The 17,800-nt window shown below is 37.6% G+C and overlaps 1 protein-coding gene across 3 annotated transcripts in view; it reads left to right on the top strand.

Annotated features, from left to right (window-relative positions):
* The window catches only part of SEMA3D (semaphorin 3D), a 228,905-nt gene that overhangs the window by 140,175 nt on the left and 70,930 nt on the right, over window positions 1-17,800 (top strand). For all 3 annotated transcript variants that reach the window (XM_086397191.1, XM_086397190.1, XM_086397192.1), the window contains 3 exons: window positions 752-871; window positions 6,171-6,264; window positions 8,984-9,112. In XM_086397191.1, coding sequence (XP_086253317.1) covers window positions 752-871; window positions 6,171-6,264; window positions 8,984-9,112 — 343 coding nt within the window. The remainder of the gene's footprint in view (window positions 1-751; window positions 872-6,170; window positions 6,265-8,983; window positions 9,113-17,800) is intronic.

The raw sequence follows: 17,800 nt of genomic DNA, 5'->3' as shown, positions 1-17,800 counted from the left end.
AGATGAATTGAAAATAATAAGAATGACTATTTTGAAAAATTGAGTCACTATTTACAAGCAGTTCAGGGATAGAAAATAACTAAGTTATAAAGATACACATTTTAAAGAATACTTTTAGGCCCAAGCTTTTGGAAAAGAGGCAGAAATATAAGTCTCTTAAAATTTTGACTTGGCATAAAAAATATTTATGGAAGAAACAGAAGAAGTTCTTGGAATAAGCTGGACTTAAGCTAGGTCTTAAAGGCTCTGTAACATTGAAAAAAATGGAAATAAAGTGGTAGGGCATTCTGGAAAATAAGAATGGAATAATATATATGAAGACATCTGTGTTAAGTATTATGTTTAGTGTAGCTGATTCAGTTGAAACTGCACACAGTAAGATCTATGGGACAGAAAATGTAGGAACATCAGAACATAATGTTTGGTTTGGGTTTGGTTCTGTAGGTAATTCTTGAAAGTAAGTATGGATATCTCTTTCATACTCTGTATATATTCATTCTGTAGGTCCCGTTGAGTCTTAATGTAGAAATGTGCATTCTAGTACTCTGGTTATTTCAAAACCATAAAACTTCAAAAAAAGCTTCAAGTCTTGCCTCCTTTGCTAAGTCAGGTGTTAAGCATTTCTCATAAATCTTTTTTATTTTAGCACTTATTTTTGATGATTAATCTACTTGGAAAACAGGTGGTATGAATGATACTTTGAAATACCTGAATTATATGCTAATGCTTTTATGTTTTTTATGCCCAATAGACAGAATGTGCAAATTTCATCAGAGTACTTCAACCCTATAACAAAACTCATGTTTATGTGTGTGGAACTGGAGCGTTTCATCCAGTATGTGGATATATTGATCTTGGATTCTACAAGGAGGTAATATTGTAAAATAGCATGAAAACAATTTACTATAATAGCTTATTACTTACTGCCTATGACATAAAATAAGTAGATTTGATATAAAAATTGAATCATTTTCTGTATGAACTGAGTAAGAACTTATGTTCCCAATCACTTAATAGATTATTACCGTTTTGATTATCTGCTTTATTCACCTTATAAAAACTTCTTCTATTAAAAGTTTTCTAGTGACATGATTAAAATTAATAGTGTAAAATGTTGAAAGTGCTTGTTTTCTAGGCTCTATGTACAGCTTTATTTTCTCTTGAGCTTCCTATATAACTAGATCTATTTATGATGTTGCTGTTGGTAAAAATTCGTTTCCTGTAAGACCTTGTGACAGAATGGTATCTTCTAAATAACTTAACTTTTCCCACCCAACAAATTTGACCTGTTGCATATGTTTACAATAGCAGACACTAAATATAGATAATTTTAATGATTTTCTTAAAATTGTATAGTTAGTTCTTACCATACTTGTTATCATACTGGACTTATTTCTGCCAGACCTAATTGGCGTAGTGGAAATGTAGGAAGTATTAATTAGGAGTAATGCATTCCATCTATCAATGAGCATTTCAATAAATGAGAAACATACATATTGCAATAATTTAATCAACACTAATTTGTTAGAGTGCTTTCTTTGTGTCATGGCCTGTGCCAGGCACTTCACATGGACTGTTTTTTGGAATTTCACAACACTCTTAATGAAGTTTGTACCTTTATAACTCCCAGTTTGCAAATTAGTGAAAATGGAATCTCAGTGGAATGAAATAACATGCCTAAGATTACCCAGCTGATAAATGGTCTAGCAAGGAATTGAACCCAAGTAGTCTATCTCTAGAGCAAGCATGCCCATCTGAGCTTTAGAATCTGTACTCTAATTACTTTGTATGGGTTGATGGGTTACACTGTCATCCTTATGTTTATGTATATACTTCTTGTGACTAACCACACATATTTTAAGGGTATTTGGCTGTATGTTTGAAAGTAAAGTCTGGGCTCATAGTACAGGTTTCTTTGCATTGATTTAACTGATTCAAGCAGAGATCAAACCCATAACTGTGGCTGGATACATTTTTCTCTCTGACCAACTTGTCTAACCAGCCCAGACTCAATGGTTTGAAAGTAAAGCAATCCTGATAGTTAAATCTCTGAACCACTAGGAGACTTGGCAACTTGAATCCATCATTCTTTGTTGCTGGTGTAATGTTCTCTTGCCTGGCTTTGATGAAGGGTAATATATAACAGTGGCTCATAGTGTAGGATGTAATTATATGAGATAGCCCCACAGCTTGGATGTATTTTGAGGCCTGGGGCTAAAGGCCAAACTCACAACCTGCTGAGGGATGCAAATAGTGTTCTTTAACTCCTAAAACTCACAAGTACTGAAAGGGAATTTAGAAGGAGCTAATACTTAGCTTGAAACTGTCAAAAAGCCCTGGGGCCATCAAATTTACAGGTTATGTGAATCAGAGAGTTATAAGTGAACAGGGGTATTAAGCCTTGTGAATTTTTCACTAGTCAGGAGGACAGGTAATTGTATGGCAACACTGCCTGAAGACTGTCCACTTATGAAATGAATTATTAGTCTCAGGATTCACTGTCCAGTTCAGAGGGAAGGCATGACGTTCTCAAATAGATAAGGTTGCTTCTAAGATGACTTTGAAGAGGGAATAGTAACACAGAGATGGAGGAGAGAAGTGTATACAGTCCCCATTCTTGGGGGACACTCTTTTGTGTCGGGGGCAACAAGAAGAAAGAGGAAGCAGCTGAAATGAATCCCAGATTTCTATCTGGCAGTGAGCTGGAGAATAGTATTATTTATTGAGGTGAGACGAGTAACAAATTTGTGGGGGAAATGGTGAGTTAGTTTTTATACATTCTGCTTTTGAAAAATGCTCTGTAGATCATGCCAAGTGGGCAGTTGGATCTGGATTTCAGGACAGAAGTCAGGGCTGTTGACAACTACTGAGAATTTGAACATGGGGAGCCAGAGTTTGAATTATGGCCCCTGTCATTTACCAGCTCCGTGGCCTTCTGCATATACTTTCTAAGCTTCTGTTTATTCAGCAGAAGGATGATGATAATAATAGTAACTCAGAGTTATTTTAAGAATAAAATAAGAAAACGATTGCGTGGGCTTTGGCATATCACTTTCTCCATTCTGGTCACTTAATATTCAGCTGTATTAGGCAACAAGAACACAGAAAGGTAAAAAGGCAAGTATTTCCAAAGTATATATATAAACTTTATTTAAAAATAATGTCTGCCATCTATCTATCTACTCTATAATACTGGGGGTGTCTGTTAGTTTTTTTTTTTTTTTTTAATTTTATTTTATTTTTAAACTTTATAATATTGTATTAGTTTTGCCATATATCAACATGAATCCACCACAGGTATACCTGTGTTCCCCATCCTGAACCCTCCTCCCTCCTCCCTCCCCATACCCTCCCTCTTGGTCGTCCCAGTGCACCAGCCCCAAGCATCCAGTATCATGCATCGAATCTGGACTGGTGACTCGTTTCATACATGATATTATACATGTTTCAATGCCATTCTCCCAAATCTCCCCACCCTCTCCCTCTCCCACAGAGTCCATAAGACTGATCTATACATCAGTGTCTCTTTTGTTGTCTCGTACACAGGGTTATTGTTACCATCTTTCTAAATTCCATATATATGCGTTAGTATACTGTATTGGTGTTTTTCTTTCTGGCTTACTTCACTCTGTATAATAGGTTCCAGTTTCATCCACCTCATTAGAATTGATTCTAATGTATTCTTTTTAATGGCTGAGTAATACTCCATTGTGTATATGTACCACAGCTTTCTTATCCATTCATCTGCTGATGGGCATCTAGGTTGCTTCCATGTCCTGGCTATTATAAACAGTGCTGCGATGAACATTGGGGTACACGTGTCTCTTTCCCTTCTGGTTTCCTCAGTGTGTATGCCCAGCAGTAGGATTGCTTTTAAGTTACCTTGGAAACATGTTCTTTCCTCTGGAATCTCCCTTTGCTTCTGCAAACCTCATATTTAAATGTTAATAGTATTCATAATTAATATGATATGAACAATAACTTTGCCTAGTCATTGTGATGATGAAAATTTCTATTCTTATCTTCTTCTGTCTTTACTTCAACAGTATTTCTCTGTGTGTAGTTTGGACAGGTGCTTTTTGTGTAATGAATTAGGTGGGACCAATCTTATAAAATTAAAATTGTCTCAAAAGTTAAAATGTCATGTAATTCAGTTTATCTCAGGAAGTCCATTGTATCAGCCTTTATTTTTGACATCATTTTCCTGTTGGTGTCCTTGACTCTGGCTCAAGGAAACCTGCTTTCCTGTTCTCTCCTTTCTCCAGGAGATTATAAGGGAGACCTTGTCCTTAGCCTCCACAGATAACAATTTTATGGGCTTATCTTGAGAATTTCATGAAATATTACATTTTGACAACAGGAGTCTGTACAATTATAAGGATTTATCTAGGACTTTGCATCAACTATGACATTGTCCCAGATACTTTCTTGGGTTTTCTTTTTTAGCTTTTTATGATAATCTTCTGACACACCAGAATTCAGTTTACTTTTTCCCTTTACAACATCCCATTATAGGCTTTAGAATCAACAGTTCTGTTTGACCTGTGGAGAATAATGTGCCCTTAATGATATTTAAACATTCTTAAGGGCTGTGATCTGTAGGTGTTTTTTCCTGACATATCTCTAGCCCCATCCACGGTTGGGAAACATGCCCTAAAAGTGTTCTCATTGGACTTTTTTCATGCCTAGGCGCCACTATCACAACTTATCATTAGCTGAACTGTTCTAACTAAACATACTTGAGCTTGATCATGTTACATGGTCATGGTGAGTCTATAAATTAATTTCAGCACCTTTTTAAATCCATGAATTTGAAATCCTGAGATTAGATATGTTAAGAGCATGAACTTTGGAGACAGCCCTGAGTTCAAGCTCCTCCTCTGCCTCTTATTCATTATGTGTTGCTGAACAAGATCCTTCTCCCTTTTACTCTCAATATTCCTCTTGTAAAGCTGGAATCCATAAAGTAGCTACTTCTTTACATTTATGGTGACAATTTAGTGAGATAATGTACATAAAATTCTTGCTCATGGTTAGTATGTATTAACATTAAATACCATTAAAGTATTAAAGCTTATTTTCTTAAAACTATTAAATAGTAATTGTTATTCATGCTAGTTAAATTAATATTGCTATTTTTTAATAAGGCAGTAGTTACTGTTAGTACTGTTTAAAAGAAAAAGATGTGAAATGTCACATCATACAAAAATAATAATCCAAATAATCAATTTTTTCTCTCCCTTTTGCTTCTTTGCTTGCTTTCTAGATAAGTGGCACTGAATGATTCCTTTTAATTGCATATGTGTTCTGATATAACTCTGTAGATATGCCTTCTAGAGAGAATGTCAGAAATGCTGAATTTCGCTAGTGCATTTGTAGGCTGAATCATCAGTCTTTTTGCTGGATGGTAGTGTTGTCGTTGTTATGAAACACTCAAACTCATGGGGCCATATTCATTATACATTCATATTTTTCTTGGAAAGTTCAACTTGAAATGTTTTTTCCCCCTGAATATTAAAAGTCTGCCAATGCCATTCTGTCTGTGGCCACTATTATAAAAATAAATGTTTCTGCCAAAATAACTGTGTGGCTTTAATGTGCATAGTGTTTTCATAATAGTGAAAATACTACATTGGAATTTTTTTTGCCCACATGTATCAATAGCTCTGAAAATGAACTGTCTGCCTTACCACACTTTTATGTCACTGAAATTACAAACTATTGTAAGGCTTAAGTAATATGGTATAGTTTCAGATGCTTAGGTAGATAGACCGTCATAGTTCTGAAAGTATGATTATTAAATTTATTTCTTAGAGGAGGAAACTGGCTTATTAGACTCAGTAAATTAGTTATTAGGCTTAAGAAATAGGATTGCTTGATAGTGATTTTGATGATGATAGTGGTCCAGGCTAAATGAATTGATGAAGGCATTGAAAAATTCATTCATTATTATAATTACTACTTAGGCCAAATGGAGACCAAAACATGGGAATTGAGTCTTGCCAGAAATAATATTTGTGGAAGAGTTAAGAAGCACAGTTTGATGTGCATGCTATATGTTCAGTTTTTGTTGAATTAATGAGTTAGAATTTAGTTCTTATTTCCTATGTTCTTGCTGACTCTGATATTTAAAAAAAAAATCACACTTGTGTTAATATTTCTCTTAACAGGAAGTTATTTTCAAACTAGACACACACAATTTGGAGTCTGGCAGACTGAAATGTCCCTTTGATCCTCAGCAGCCTTTTGCTTCAGTAATGACAGGTAAGAGCAGCAAAGGATACTTCTTGCTTTTAGGTGTTTTTCTAAAAAGATGTGTGTAGATTCAACCACACTGTCTTAGTGAGTTAAAGATTATTTTGGATTAATCATCCACTGACTGTTTGGTGATAGTTTTTTAGTCTCACATCTCTCTGTATTTAGCTTTTTATCCATAAAGTGAGTCTCCCGTAATCCTTAATGTCTGCACAGTTACATTTTAAATAAACTTCAGATTGAAAAGGCTGAAATGTGTTTAATGCAAAAGACATTCATGTTGCTATAATTTTACATATATGATAACTCAGATATTCTTATATTTACCTTATATGCCCCTATTTGGTTCATTATGGCAGTTAAATTTAGCAGTTCCTTGAACATAATATATTACAAAATATATTGAATATTTGAGTGGGAGAAGTAATAATAAGATGTAAGTGGATAAATTAATAAGACAAATAAATCAAACTATAGAACACAGACAATAGAATGTTGTAACTGCTCTCCCCTCAATTTCACCATAACCTGATTGTATTATTAGAAATGTGAAATTTTTGCTGGCACATTTAGTTTTCTCTTGCTTTGCATACATCATAAATTCTCTTACGGGAGGAACATCGTGTTTAAAGAAGGTGGTACTGTGTGGTCTGAAGTCTTTTCTGAAGACTATCGACATGACCTCTGACCTCTAAGTTTCAGCCATTATAAGGACAACTTTTGTCTTGGTTTCGTTCATGACTCTAGTCTCTTTTTATTTAGCTTGTCCATCAGGTGTTTGAATAGGCTATCAAGAGTGACACACCATGACATTTTAATTTTCACTTTGTGAGAACCAGTGCTCTTCTTTGAAGTGAAAGTGTGTGTGTTTTGAAAATTATGTGACTAATGTTCAGTCATTATCCTCAGAAAGTGAGGTCGATGATTTGTGACTGATCTGCCAAATGGAGTTGACATACCTTTAACAATAGACTGTAGACATTGGTGACCCCTGAACCTCTAAGTAATTTAAGTACAAAGAAGATGGCTTTAAAACCTGGATATAGAGATCCAACTTTTATGTTGAAATATGCTTTTTTTTTTTTCCTGGAAAAATGAATGTTTGCAGTTTTATGTTTCAAATTAATGGTGTATTTCCTTTATGTCTCTACTGATGATGTTGTTTGGTTCTTCTATTTTTAAAAAATTGCCCCACAAAGAAATATTGTCTTGCACCATATGTTTATAAGAGATGGAATCAGTACCATGTCTACATTTACTTTATATAACTGGGAACTTCCCTGGTGGTCTGGTGGTTACCACTCTGCCTTTCTATTGCAGAGGGCACAGGTTCAATTCCTGGTCAGGGAATAAGATCCCACATGTTGCACTATGTGCACCCATCCCCCCCCCCGAAAAAATAGTTGTAGTTTACATAACTCGATTTCTCTCTTTTATGTTTATGTGTGTGTGTGTGTGTGTGTGTCCCCCTCCCCCACCTTTGGAAACTGACTATTGTCATGAATAGTTAGGTTGGTTGTCTCACATAGTTCACTAAAAGTCTTATTTCAGTGGATGTAATTGGAGGATTTTTGAAAATAGCTGAATCACTTATGCAAAGGAGGGATTTTAAAAATGTTTCTGAGATAATTGAGTTTTAGTGATTGTAGTTGTTCTTATATTGGCTTTAAAAAATCTAAATGCTCTGTAGAGATTTGGCTATTTTTTAAAAGTTTAGTCTATTAAGTATAACCCAAAGTAGTTGAATATAAAGATTTACTGAAACAGAGGCTTAGCTTTCAAAGGGACAACATGTTCTACTGTGGGGACTGCATTCTTCCTGCCATACCCCACCCCCAGCAATGTGCTAACTTGCATCAGGAATGCAGACCACCACTCCCAGTTCCCCTCTCTTGCCCCTTGCATCCTTTTCTTTCCCCTTCTCCCATCTGTCTCCTTTCTGTCCTTTCTTCCTCTCCTCTCCCTCATCTTAAACTCCTCTGCCCTCTCTTCCTCATTCTTTCCGCTCTCCTTCTCCTTCCCACCTCTCTCTGCCTCTGGCACCCCTCCTTCTCTTCTCTTCTCTCTCTCCTGTTTCTGGTAAGACATGGATATCCACTTTACACAAATAACAGGACAAAGAAGTTTGGTATGCAGTAATGGCCACATCTTTCCCTTTTCAGAAATTCCTGTTTATCAGAACTATTAGAAACATGATTAGCTACAAGGAATGCAACATGTTATAATTACAAAGTATGACTTCAGTGTTGAAAGCTCCCTTTCAGCAGAGGTTAGGCAAAGAAAAGTTGTGGTCACTGAGGTTGTGTCGGTTAAGTAAATACTAATTACACAATCCATTCCTCATTATGGCGTTTACTTTTTAAATTTGTGTGTGTGTGTGTTTTTACAAAGAGGGACTCCTAATTATGACATATCTTTGAATTATTTGTGAGGAGAGGGAAAGAAGAGGAGTTCCTCCATAACAGAAGCTAAATGCACATGTAATTAATTATTAATTCAGGAGACTTTGGCCTTTTTTATATTCAAGTATTTGGAATCAGCTTACCAAAGTTTATTGAGTTATCTTTTCTTCAGCTGAGCAGATTTTTCAAAATCTGAAATTTACAAAACAATATATTCTGATGTAAGCAGTAAACATCTTTGGTTTCATGTCGTAAAACTGGTCTATTGTCAATAGTGTCTGCTGGTAAACTCTTAGAAGTCCTGTGTATTCTTTTCTCCCTTGCAGATGAGTACCTCTACTCTGGAACAGCTTCTGATTTCCTTGGCAAAGATACTGCATTCACGCGGTCCCTTGGGCCTACTCATGACCACCATTACGTCAGAACTGACATTTCAGAGCACCACTGGCTCAATGGTTAGTGATTTTCACACTTTAGATTTTTTTTTGCCTTTGCTTTTGAGTAGATAAGGAACTCAGGATTATTTGTTCAGATGTGTTTTGGAAGTTATTTAGCTCAATATATAAAATACATTTGAAAGAGTTCCTCTCTGTGTTAGATCTCCAGGACTTGTTGCATATATGATAATAATAATAGCTAACATTTATTGTGCTGTGGTCCTTGACATTGTTCCATGCTCTACTTGATTTTTTTTAAATATTCACAGTTTTAATGTGAGGGATGTGTTATTATTGTTATGTGCTTTTTAAAGATGAATAAACTGAGGTAAAGAGAAGTTGAGTAATTTGGTCAAGGTCTTAGAACTTGTCAGTTGCTGAGCTGGAATTCAAGTTGGCAGTCTTTCTCCTGTAGCCTGTTTTTTAATGACTAAGCCAAATGCTGTCTATGAACATAATAGAAAAGGGTCAGATTGTAATGCTAACTTCTTTTGCTGAAAAAAATAGTTTTTCTTTTAGTTAAAACATGTTTCTCCAAAATTTTAAGCATATTGATATTAGTTCGATTATTTTTGTGTTTAAGGTCATACAGCATTTAGGGTTTCTAACAACAAAAAAGACCTCCTAAATGAATTTATTTAATGGAAGGAATGGTGAAAGCCTGTTTTGTTTTGTTTTTTCCTTTTGCCCTATTGCCTACCAAGAGGTCAGGTTTTTATCATGATTTTCTAGTTTTTCAGTTAACACAGGAACTTATTTCACCATATGGCAGAATAACTTAACACTGCTATTTAAGCAGACACACAGCATTTCCCATTCCCACTAAAACCCATAAATATTAGGTTTTAGTGGAGGAGGCTTGGGTAGAGATTTCCTTGGGGCTATCTCTGTATCTTTCAGTATCATTCAAGCAGTGACAACATAAACAAAAGGGAAAAACACTTTTAAAACATTTCTTTAGTCAAAACCTCCAGATCCATTTGTTTACACAACAATGTGATCCATTGACCAAGAGAGAACCCTATTAATAGAGTAAACAAACTTAGAATATCCCCAACTAAGTGATTACTATTAACTTCTTAACACTTGTGCAAGGCAGGACCATATCCTTGAATATTGCGAGGTTTTTGTGGCAATAACTTGGTTTGAGAATGACTCCATAGATTTTACCAGCAGAAAAGCTTAGTTTTCTGTTCAGGTAACAAAATAGTATGGCTTTAAAGTCAAGTATAAATTGTATTTCCTAGTCTTGGGATGGTAAATGTCATCATATTGCCACTCATTTAAGAGATTATTCTATTTTTTCCTTACCAGTGGCATGTCCAGTAGAAGTCAGCAGTATTGCTAAGACAATAAATGTGAGAAATATGTATTCAGCTTTTATTTGTCTAGCATGCTGTTCTTAGTGCTATGAGAAGAGAATTACAAAGTAGGAAACTTGTGTTGGTTTAACTTGTTACTGATGAGCAGCTTTTAGGGTCCTATGATATACTGAATGCTGTTCTGCCCATTAGGCCTGCAGGGAGTATAGGGGAGGGTTGCCAACCTCCTGGATGATGAATGCCCAGAGCATCAGAAGAGATGGTTCATGGGGCTGAAAAGCTGTGAATGTTTTCCTGAAACTATTGTGAAGTTACCTATTATTTAATTTTTTATTTCAGTTATTTATTTTATTGAAGTATAATTGATTTACAGTGTTGCATTAATTTATGCTATATAGCAAAATGAATCAGATATATTTGATATAGCTATTGAATATAGCTCTCTGTGCTATGCAGCTGGAATTTGTTGTTTATCCATCCTGTATATACTGGTTTGCATCTCCTAATCCCAGACTCCCAGTCCTTTCATCCCCCACCTCTCTTGCCCTTGGCAATCTATGTCTGTGAATCTGTTTCTGTTTCACAGATTTGTTCATTTGTGTCTTATTTTAGATTCCACATTTTGCTTCATATAATAATCTGTAGTTCCATGCATAATGCTGCAAATGACATTATTTCATTTTTTTTTTTTTAATGGCTGAGTATTATCCCATTAACACTTACTTCTTGGAAGGAAAGTTATGTCCAACCTAGATAGCATATTCAAAAGCAGAGACATTACTTTGCCAACAAATGTCTGGCTAGTTAAGGCTGTGGTTTTTCCAGTGGTCATGTATGGATGTGAGAGTTGGACTGTGAAGAAGGCTGAGCACCGAAGAATTGATGCTTTTGAACTGTGGTATTGGAGAAGACTCTTGAGAGTCCCTTGGACTGCAAGGAGATCCAACCAGTCCATCCTAAAGGAGACCAGTCCTGGGTGTTCATTGGAAGGACTGATGCTGAGGCTGAAACTCCAATACTTTGGCCACCTGATGCAAAGAGATGACTCACTGGAAAAGACTCTGATGCTGGGAGGGATTGGAGGCAGGAGGAGAAGGGGACGACAGAGGGTGAGATGGCTGGATGGCATCACTGACTTGATGGACGTGAGTTTGAATGAACTCCGAGAGTTGGTGATGGACAGGGAGGCCTGGCGTGCTGTGATTCATGGGGTCGCAAAGAGTCCAGACATGACTGAGAGACTGAACTGAACTGATTATCCCATTGTATATAAATATACCACATCTTCTTTACCTTCTTTATCCATTCATCTGTTGACAGGTTAAATTCTTTTATTTTGTGTCTTTTTTTTAAGTTATAATTGACAAATAACATTTCACTAGTTTCAAGTGTATAACATAATAGTTGATACTTGTATACATCGTGAAATGATCACCATAATAAGCCTAGCTAACTTCTGTCAACACCTATAGAGAATTTTCCTTCTTGTGTTGAGAACTTAGAATTTACTCTTAGCAACTTTCAAGTATTCAATAAACTGTTTTTAATTATAGTCACCATGATGTCAGACTTTATTTTTTTGGGCTCCAAAATCACTGCAGATGGTGATTGCAGTCATGAAATTAAAAGACGCTTACTCCTTGGAAAGAAAGTTATGACCAACCTAGATAGCATACTCAAAAGCAGAGACATTACTTTGCCAACAAAGGTCTGTCTAGTCAAGGCTATGGTTTTTCCAGTGGTCATGTATGGATGTGAGAGTTGGACTGTGAAGAAAGCTGAGCGCCAAAGAATTGATGCTTTTGAACTGTGGTGTTGGAGAAGACTCTTGAGAGTCCCTTGGACTGCAAGGAGATCCAACCAGTCCATTCTGAAGGAGATCAGTCCTGGGTATTCCTTGGAAGGACTGATGCTAAAGCTGAAACTCCAATACTTTGGCCACCTCATGCTAAGAGTTGACTCATTGGAAAAGACCCTGATGCTGGGAGGGATTGGAGGCAGGAGGAGAAGGGGATGACAGAGGATGAGATGGCTGGATGGCATCACCGACTCGATGCACATGAGTTTGGGTAAACTCTGGGAGTTGGTGATGGACAGGGAGGCCTGGCGTGCTGCAATTCATGCTGTTGCAAAGAGTCAGACATGACTGAGTGACTGAACCGAACTGAACTGAACTGATGATGTACATTACATCTCCAAAAGTTACTTATTTTATAACTGGAAAGTTGTATCTTTTGGACTCCCTTTACTAATTCCCTAATCTTAACCAGAGAATCATATCTTTGTTTTTTTATAGAGATAACTGATAATAACAGGAAGGGAAGTGAGGAGGACAGAGAGAGAAGGGCCATTACACCAAAGATAGTAAAATGAGGTTCAATTCAGTTCAGTCACTCAGTCATGTCTGACTGTTTGCAACCCCATGAATCGCAACACGACAGATGTCCCTGTCCATCCCCAACTACAGAACAAAAGTGGTGGCAGTGGAGGTGGATGTGGGAATATACAGCAACAAATAATTGAAATAGAAGATATTGTTTGGGAATAGAGGAAACCAAGGATATGAGCAAGAATGCAAGAGAAGATTTGGGGTACTGAGAAAACTTTGCAATTATGGAAATCAGTGGAAAGGAAGTAATTGGAGGGAGAAAGTAGAAGTCTCACTGAATTGAATGAAGGAAACTGATGAAGAATTAGAATTATCATTTATATTTGTAGAATGTATAAGGCAGATTCCTTTAACCTTGTTGTTGTTCAGTTGCTCCATTGTGACCGATTCTTTGCGACCCCACGCACTGCAGCACATCAGGCTTCCCTCTCCTTCACCATCTCCCTGAGCTTGCCCAAACTCATGTCCATTGAATCAGTGATGCCATCTAACCATCTCATCCTCCGTTGTCCCCTTCTCCTGCCTTCAATCTTTCCCAGCATCAGTTCAGTTCAGTTCAGTCGCTCAGTCGTGTGCGACTTTTTGCGACCCCATGAATCGCAGCACGCCAGGCCTCCCTTTCCATCACCAACTCCCAGAGTTCACTCAGACTCACGTCCATTGAGTCGGTGATGCCATCCAGCCATCTCATCCTCTGTCGTCCCCTTCTCCTCCTGCACCCAACCCCTCCCAGCGTCAGTCTTTTCCAATGAGTCAACTCTTCGCATGGGGTGGCCAAAGTACTGGAGTTTCAGCTTTAGCATCATTCCTTCCAAAGAACACCCAGGGCTGATTTCCTTTAGGATGGACTGGTTGGATCTCCTTGCAGTCCAAGGGACTCTTGAGAGTCTTCTCCAACACCACAGTTCAAAAGCATCAATTCTCCAGCGCTCAGCTTTCTTCACAGTCCAACTCTCACATCCATACGTGACCACTGGAAAAACCATAGCCTTGACTAGACAGACCTTTGTTGGCAAAGTAATGTCTCTGCTTTTGAGTATGCTATCTAGGTTGGTCAAAACGTTCCTTCCAAGGAGTAAGCGTCTTTTAATTTCATGGCTGCAGTCACCATCTGCAGTGATTTTGGAGCCCAAAAAATTAAAGTCTGACACTGTTTCCACTGTTTCCCCATCTATTTCCCATGAAATGATGGGACCAGATGCCATGATCTTCATTTTCTGAATGTTGAGCTTTAAGCCAACTTTTTCACTCTCTTCTTTCACCTTCATCAGGAGGCTTTTTAGTTCCTCTTCACTTTCTGCCATAAGGGTGGTGTCATCTGCATATCTGAGGTTATTGATGTTTCTCCCGGAAATCTTGATTCCAGCTTGTGCTTCTTCCAGCCCAGTGTTTCTCATGATGGACTCTGCATATGAGTTAAATAAGCAGGGTGACAATATACAGCCTTGACGTACTCCTTTTCCTATGTGGAACCAGTCTGTTGTTCCATGTCCAGTCCTAACTGTTGCTTCCTGACCTGCATACAGGTTTCTCAAGAGGCAGGTCAGGTGGTCTGATATTCCCATCTCTTTCAGAATTTTCCACAGTTTATTGTGATCCACACAGTCAAAGTCTTTGGCATAGTCAAGAAAGCAGAAATAGATGTTTTTCTGGAACTCTCTTGCTTTTTTGATGATCCAGCAGATGCTCACAATTTGGTCTCTGGTTCCTCTGCTTTTTCTACAACCAGCTTGAACAACTGGAATTTCACGGTTCGTGTATTGCTGAAGCCTGGCTTGCAGAATTTTGAGCATTACTTTACTAGCGTGTGAGATGAGTGCCATTGTGCAGTAGTTTTGAGCATTCTTTGGCATTGCCTTTCTTTGGGATTGGAATAAAAACTGACCTTTTCCAGTCCTGTGGCCACTGCTGAGTTTTCCAAATTTGCTGGCATATTGAGTGCAGCACTTTCACAGCATCATCTTTCAGGATTTGAAATAGCTCAACTGGAATTCCATCACCTCCACTAGCTTTGCTCGTAGTGACGCTTTCTAAGGTCCACTTGACTTCACATTCCAGGATGTCTGGCTCTAGGTGAGTGATCACACCATCGTGATTATCTGGTCGTGAAGATCTTTTTTGTACAGTTCTTCTGTGTATTCTTGCCACCTCTTCTTAGTATCTTCTGCTTCTGTTAGGTCCATTCCATTTCTGTCCTTTATCGAGCCCATCTAGGTCTTTTCAAATGAGTCAGTTTTTCGTATCACGTGGCCAAAATATTGGAGTTTCAGCTTTACCATCAGCCCTTCCAATGAATATTCAGGGTCATTTCCTTTAGGATTGACTGGTTTGATCTTGCAGTCCAAGGGACTCTCAAAAGTCTTCTCCAACACTGCAATTAGAAAGCATCAATTCTTCAGCACTCAGCCTTTTTATGGTCCAACTCTCACAACTGTACATAACTGTTGGAAAAACAATAGCTTTGACCACATGGACCTTTGTTGGCAAAGTAATGTCTCTGCTTTTTAATATGCCGTCTAGGTTTGTCATAGCTTTTTTTCCAAGGAGCAATCATCTTTTAATTTCAAGCATCTTTTAATTTTTAATAATAAGAGGGATAGTATAACCTGGTCTGCCCTGGACATTTTCAGTTTACCTTTGCTGTTCTTTAACTCTGAGGTGTCCGAATTTAGACATAAATTATAGCTCTCTTTATGTGTAACTTAATTACCTAAGTTTAAATAATGACTGTCACTTATTTGTGACTTTGGTCAAACCTTTCTGAGCATTTAAATTTTTTCTCTAAAAATTTGGCATAAATTCTCTGGGGAATTTTCTGGCAGCCCAGTGCTTTCACTGCTGAGGGCCCAAATTCGATCCCTGGCCAGGAAACTAAGATCTCACATTCTGCGTAGTGCAGCCAAAATAAATAAGTAACACATTTAAAAAATAAAAATAACAATTTGGCATAATAATAGTATCTGTTCGCATGGTGTTACAAGAATTAGATTGTATAGGGAAGTCTGATGAATGACAATTGTAAAAGCAATTCGGTGTCAATATTGTCATCACCCTCATCGTCATTACTCCTGAAGGTGAGAGAGGTAGCAAGTGGGACTAAAGACTTGGGTGCTCTGATTCTCTGACATCTGTTTAATACTTAGCATTTTGAGATATTAACCATCTGTTCTTCCTCTGTCTCTGTAATTCTGTGATCTTATCTATTCTAATAGCTTTAAATGTTTTCTCTGTTTTAGTGTTTTCTCAAACTGTATTTTCAACTTTTTCCTGTAACTGTGCTGTGCTTAATTGCTTAGTCATGTCCGACTCTTTTTGACCCCATGGACTGTAGCCCACCAGGCTCCTCTCTGTCCATGGGGATTCTCCAGTCAAGAACACTGGTGTGGATTGTCATGCCGTCCTCCAGGGGATCTTCCCACCCAGGGATTGAATGCAGGTCTCCTGCATTGCAGGTGGATTCTTTACCATCTGAGCCACCAGGGAAGCCCCAAAATACTGGAGTGGGTAGCCTATTCCTTCTCCACAGGATCTTCCAACCCAGGAACCAAACTGGGATCTCCTGCATGACAGGCGGATTCTTTACCAGCTGAGCTACCAGGGAAGCCCCTTCTTGTAACTAAGTTCTCTTAAAAATATTTATTTAAATGTCTTACATTTTCATCTCAGTTTAAACAAAAGGAACTAGTTGCCAAATATGGAAATAAGATATCTAAGCCTTGGCCTTGATTGTGCCATTGAAATCATTTGAGATTTATACAAGTTGTTTAGTGACCTTTTGCTTGAGTTTCTTTGAATAGTAAATAGATGTAGAAAACAATAATTGAATTTAAAATCTAAAATACTGGGAATCTAATTCAAAACTTTCTTGTTTTCCTTTTCTAAACTGCCCTCACCTATTTCCTGATTTTAATCTATCTTAACATTCTTAATTTCATCTACCCAGTAACCTTGAAGTTATCTTTAATTTCTTCCTCTCCTTTATCTCCTTTTGTCTAATCTATCACTAAGAGCCTTTACTTCCTTCAAAATATCAGTTGACCTTGTTTTTTCCATGGCCACCATCTTTCTTTAGGTCTCCATCACCTTGTCTCTGTTTTATTGCCCCTATGTTGTTTGTTAACCCTTTTCCCTATATCTGGTCTCTTCTGCTTCAAATTAATTTTATATAGCTTCTATCCTAGTCACTGCTATTAGGCACTTTTAAAGTATAATCTCAGTTAGTGGTATAATTTTGAGAGAATTACTATTTCCACTTTACAGTTGGGGGTAGATTAGAAATCAGATTAATAGTCTGTGGTGAGACAGTTATTGTGGGATTGAAACTCAGGTAGGTGTCTCTAGCTCTAGACACTTTATTCTTACCATTGTATGATACAGTCCACCAACCTAAATTCTGATCTTGTGATTGCCCATCTGCTGCTCTTGCAGCTTCATTACAATCAGGGTCCATATCGCCATGCCATGTTGGGCAACAGCAAACTGAAGATGTGCGTCTGCTTGTGGAGACTACAGCAAATAGAGAACATGTGGGTTAGGCAAGCAATGTGGAAGCCCTACACAGCTGTAGCCAATATTGTGAACATTTGCTAAGGGATAAGCTGGCCAGAATCAGGAGAGCACAATGCGTCAGGAGACTCAGTCTGTCAGAAGCTTCCTGGTCCAAGGAAACTATGGCAGGGCAAGGGAAAAATGGTAGAAACTATATGAGATTCTTGTAAAGACATGCTAAGGGAAAAGATTGACTTGGGGGGAGGGGCATTTCTATTCTCCATTTTCAGAAGTGGCTATTTTCCAGATATAGTCAGCCTAGTATCCAAAGATAGAGGCCAGAGGAGTCATCTGGATAGTGTCAGGAATACAGGGAGACAAAAAAGCAATGGTTGTTAAAGGAGCTATGTTTGGGGGTTAGACATTATCTTATTCAACCTTCAGTTCAGTTCAGTAGCTCAGTCGTGACCGACTCTTTGAGACCCCATGAATTGCAGCACACCAGGA

This window comes from Bos grunniens, chromosome 4, assembly GCF_055505025.1.
Source record: "Bos grunniens cultivar Pamir isolate PY7600 chromosome 4, Bosgru_T2T1.0, whole genome shotgun sequence".
Lineage (NCBI taxonomy): Eukaryota > Metazoa > Chordata > Mammalia > Artiodactyla > Bovidae > Bos > Bos grunniens.
Note: the sequence above shows the minus strand (reverse complement) of the source record. Positions and strands in the feature narration are given on the sequence as shown.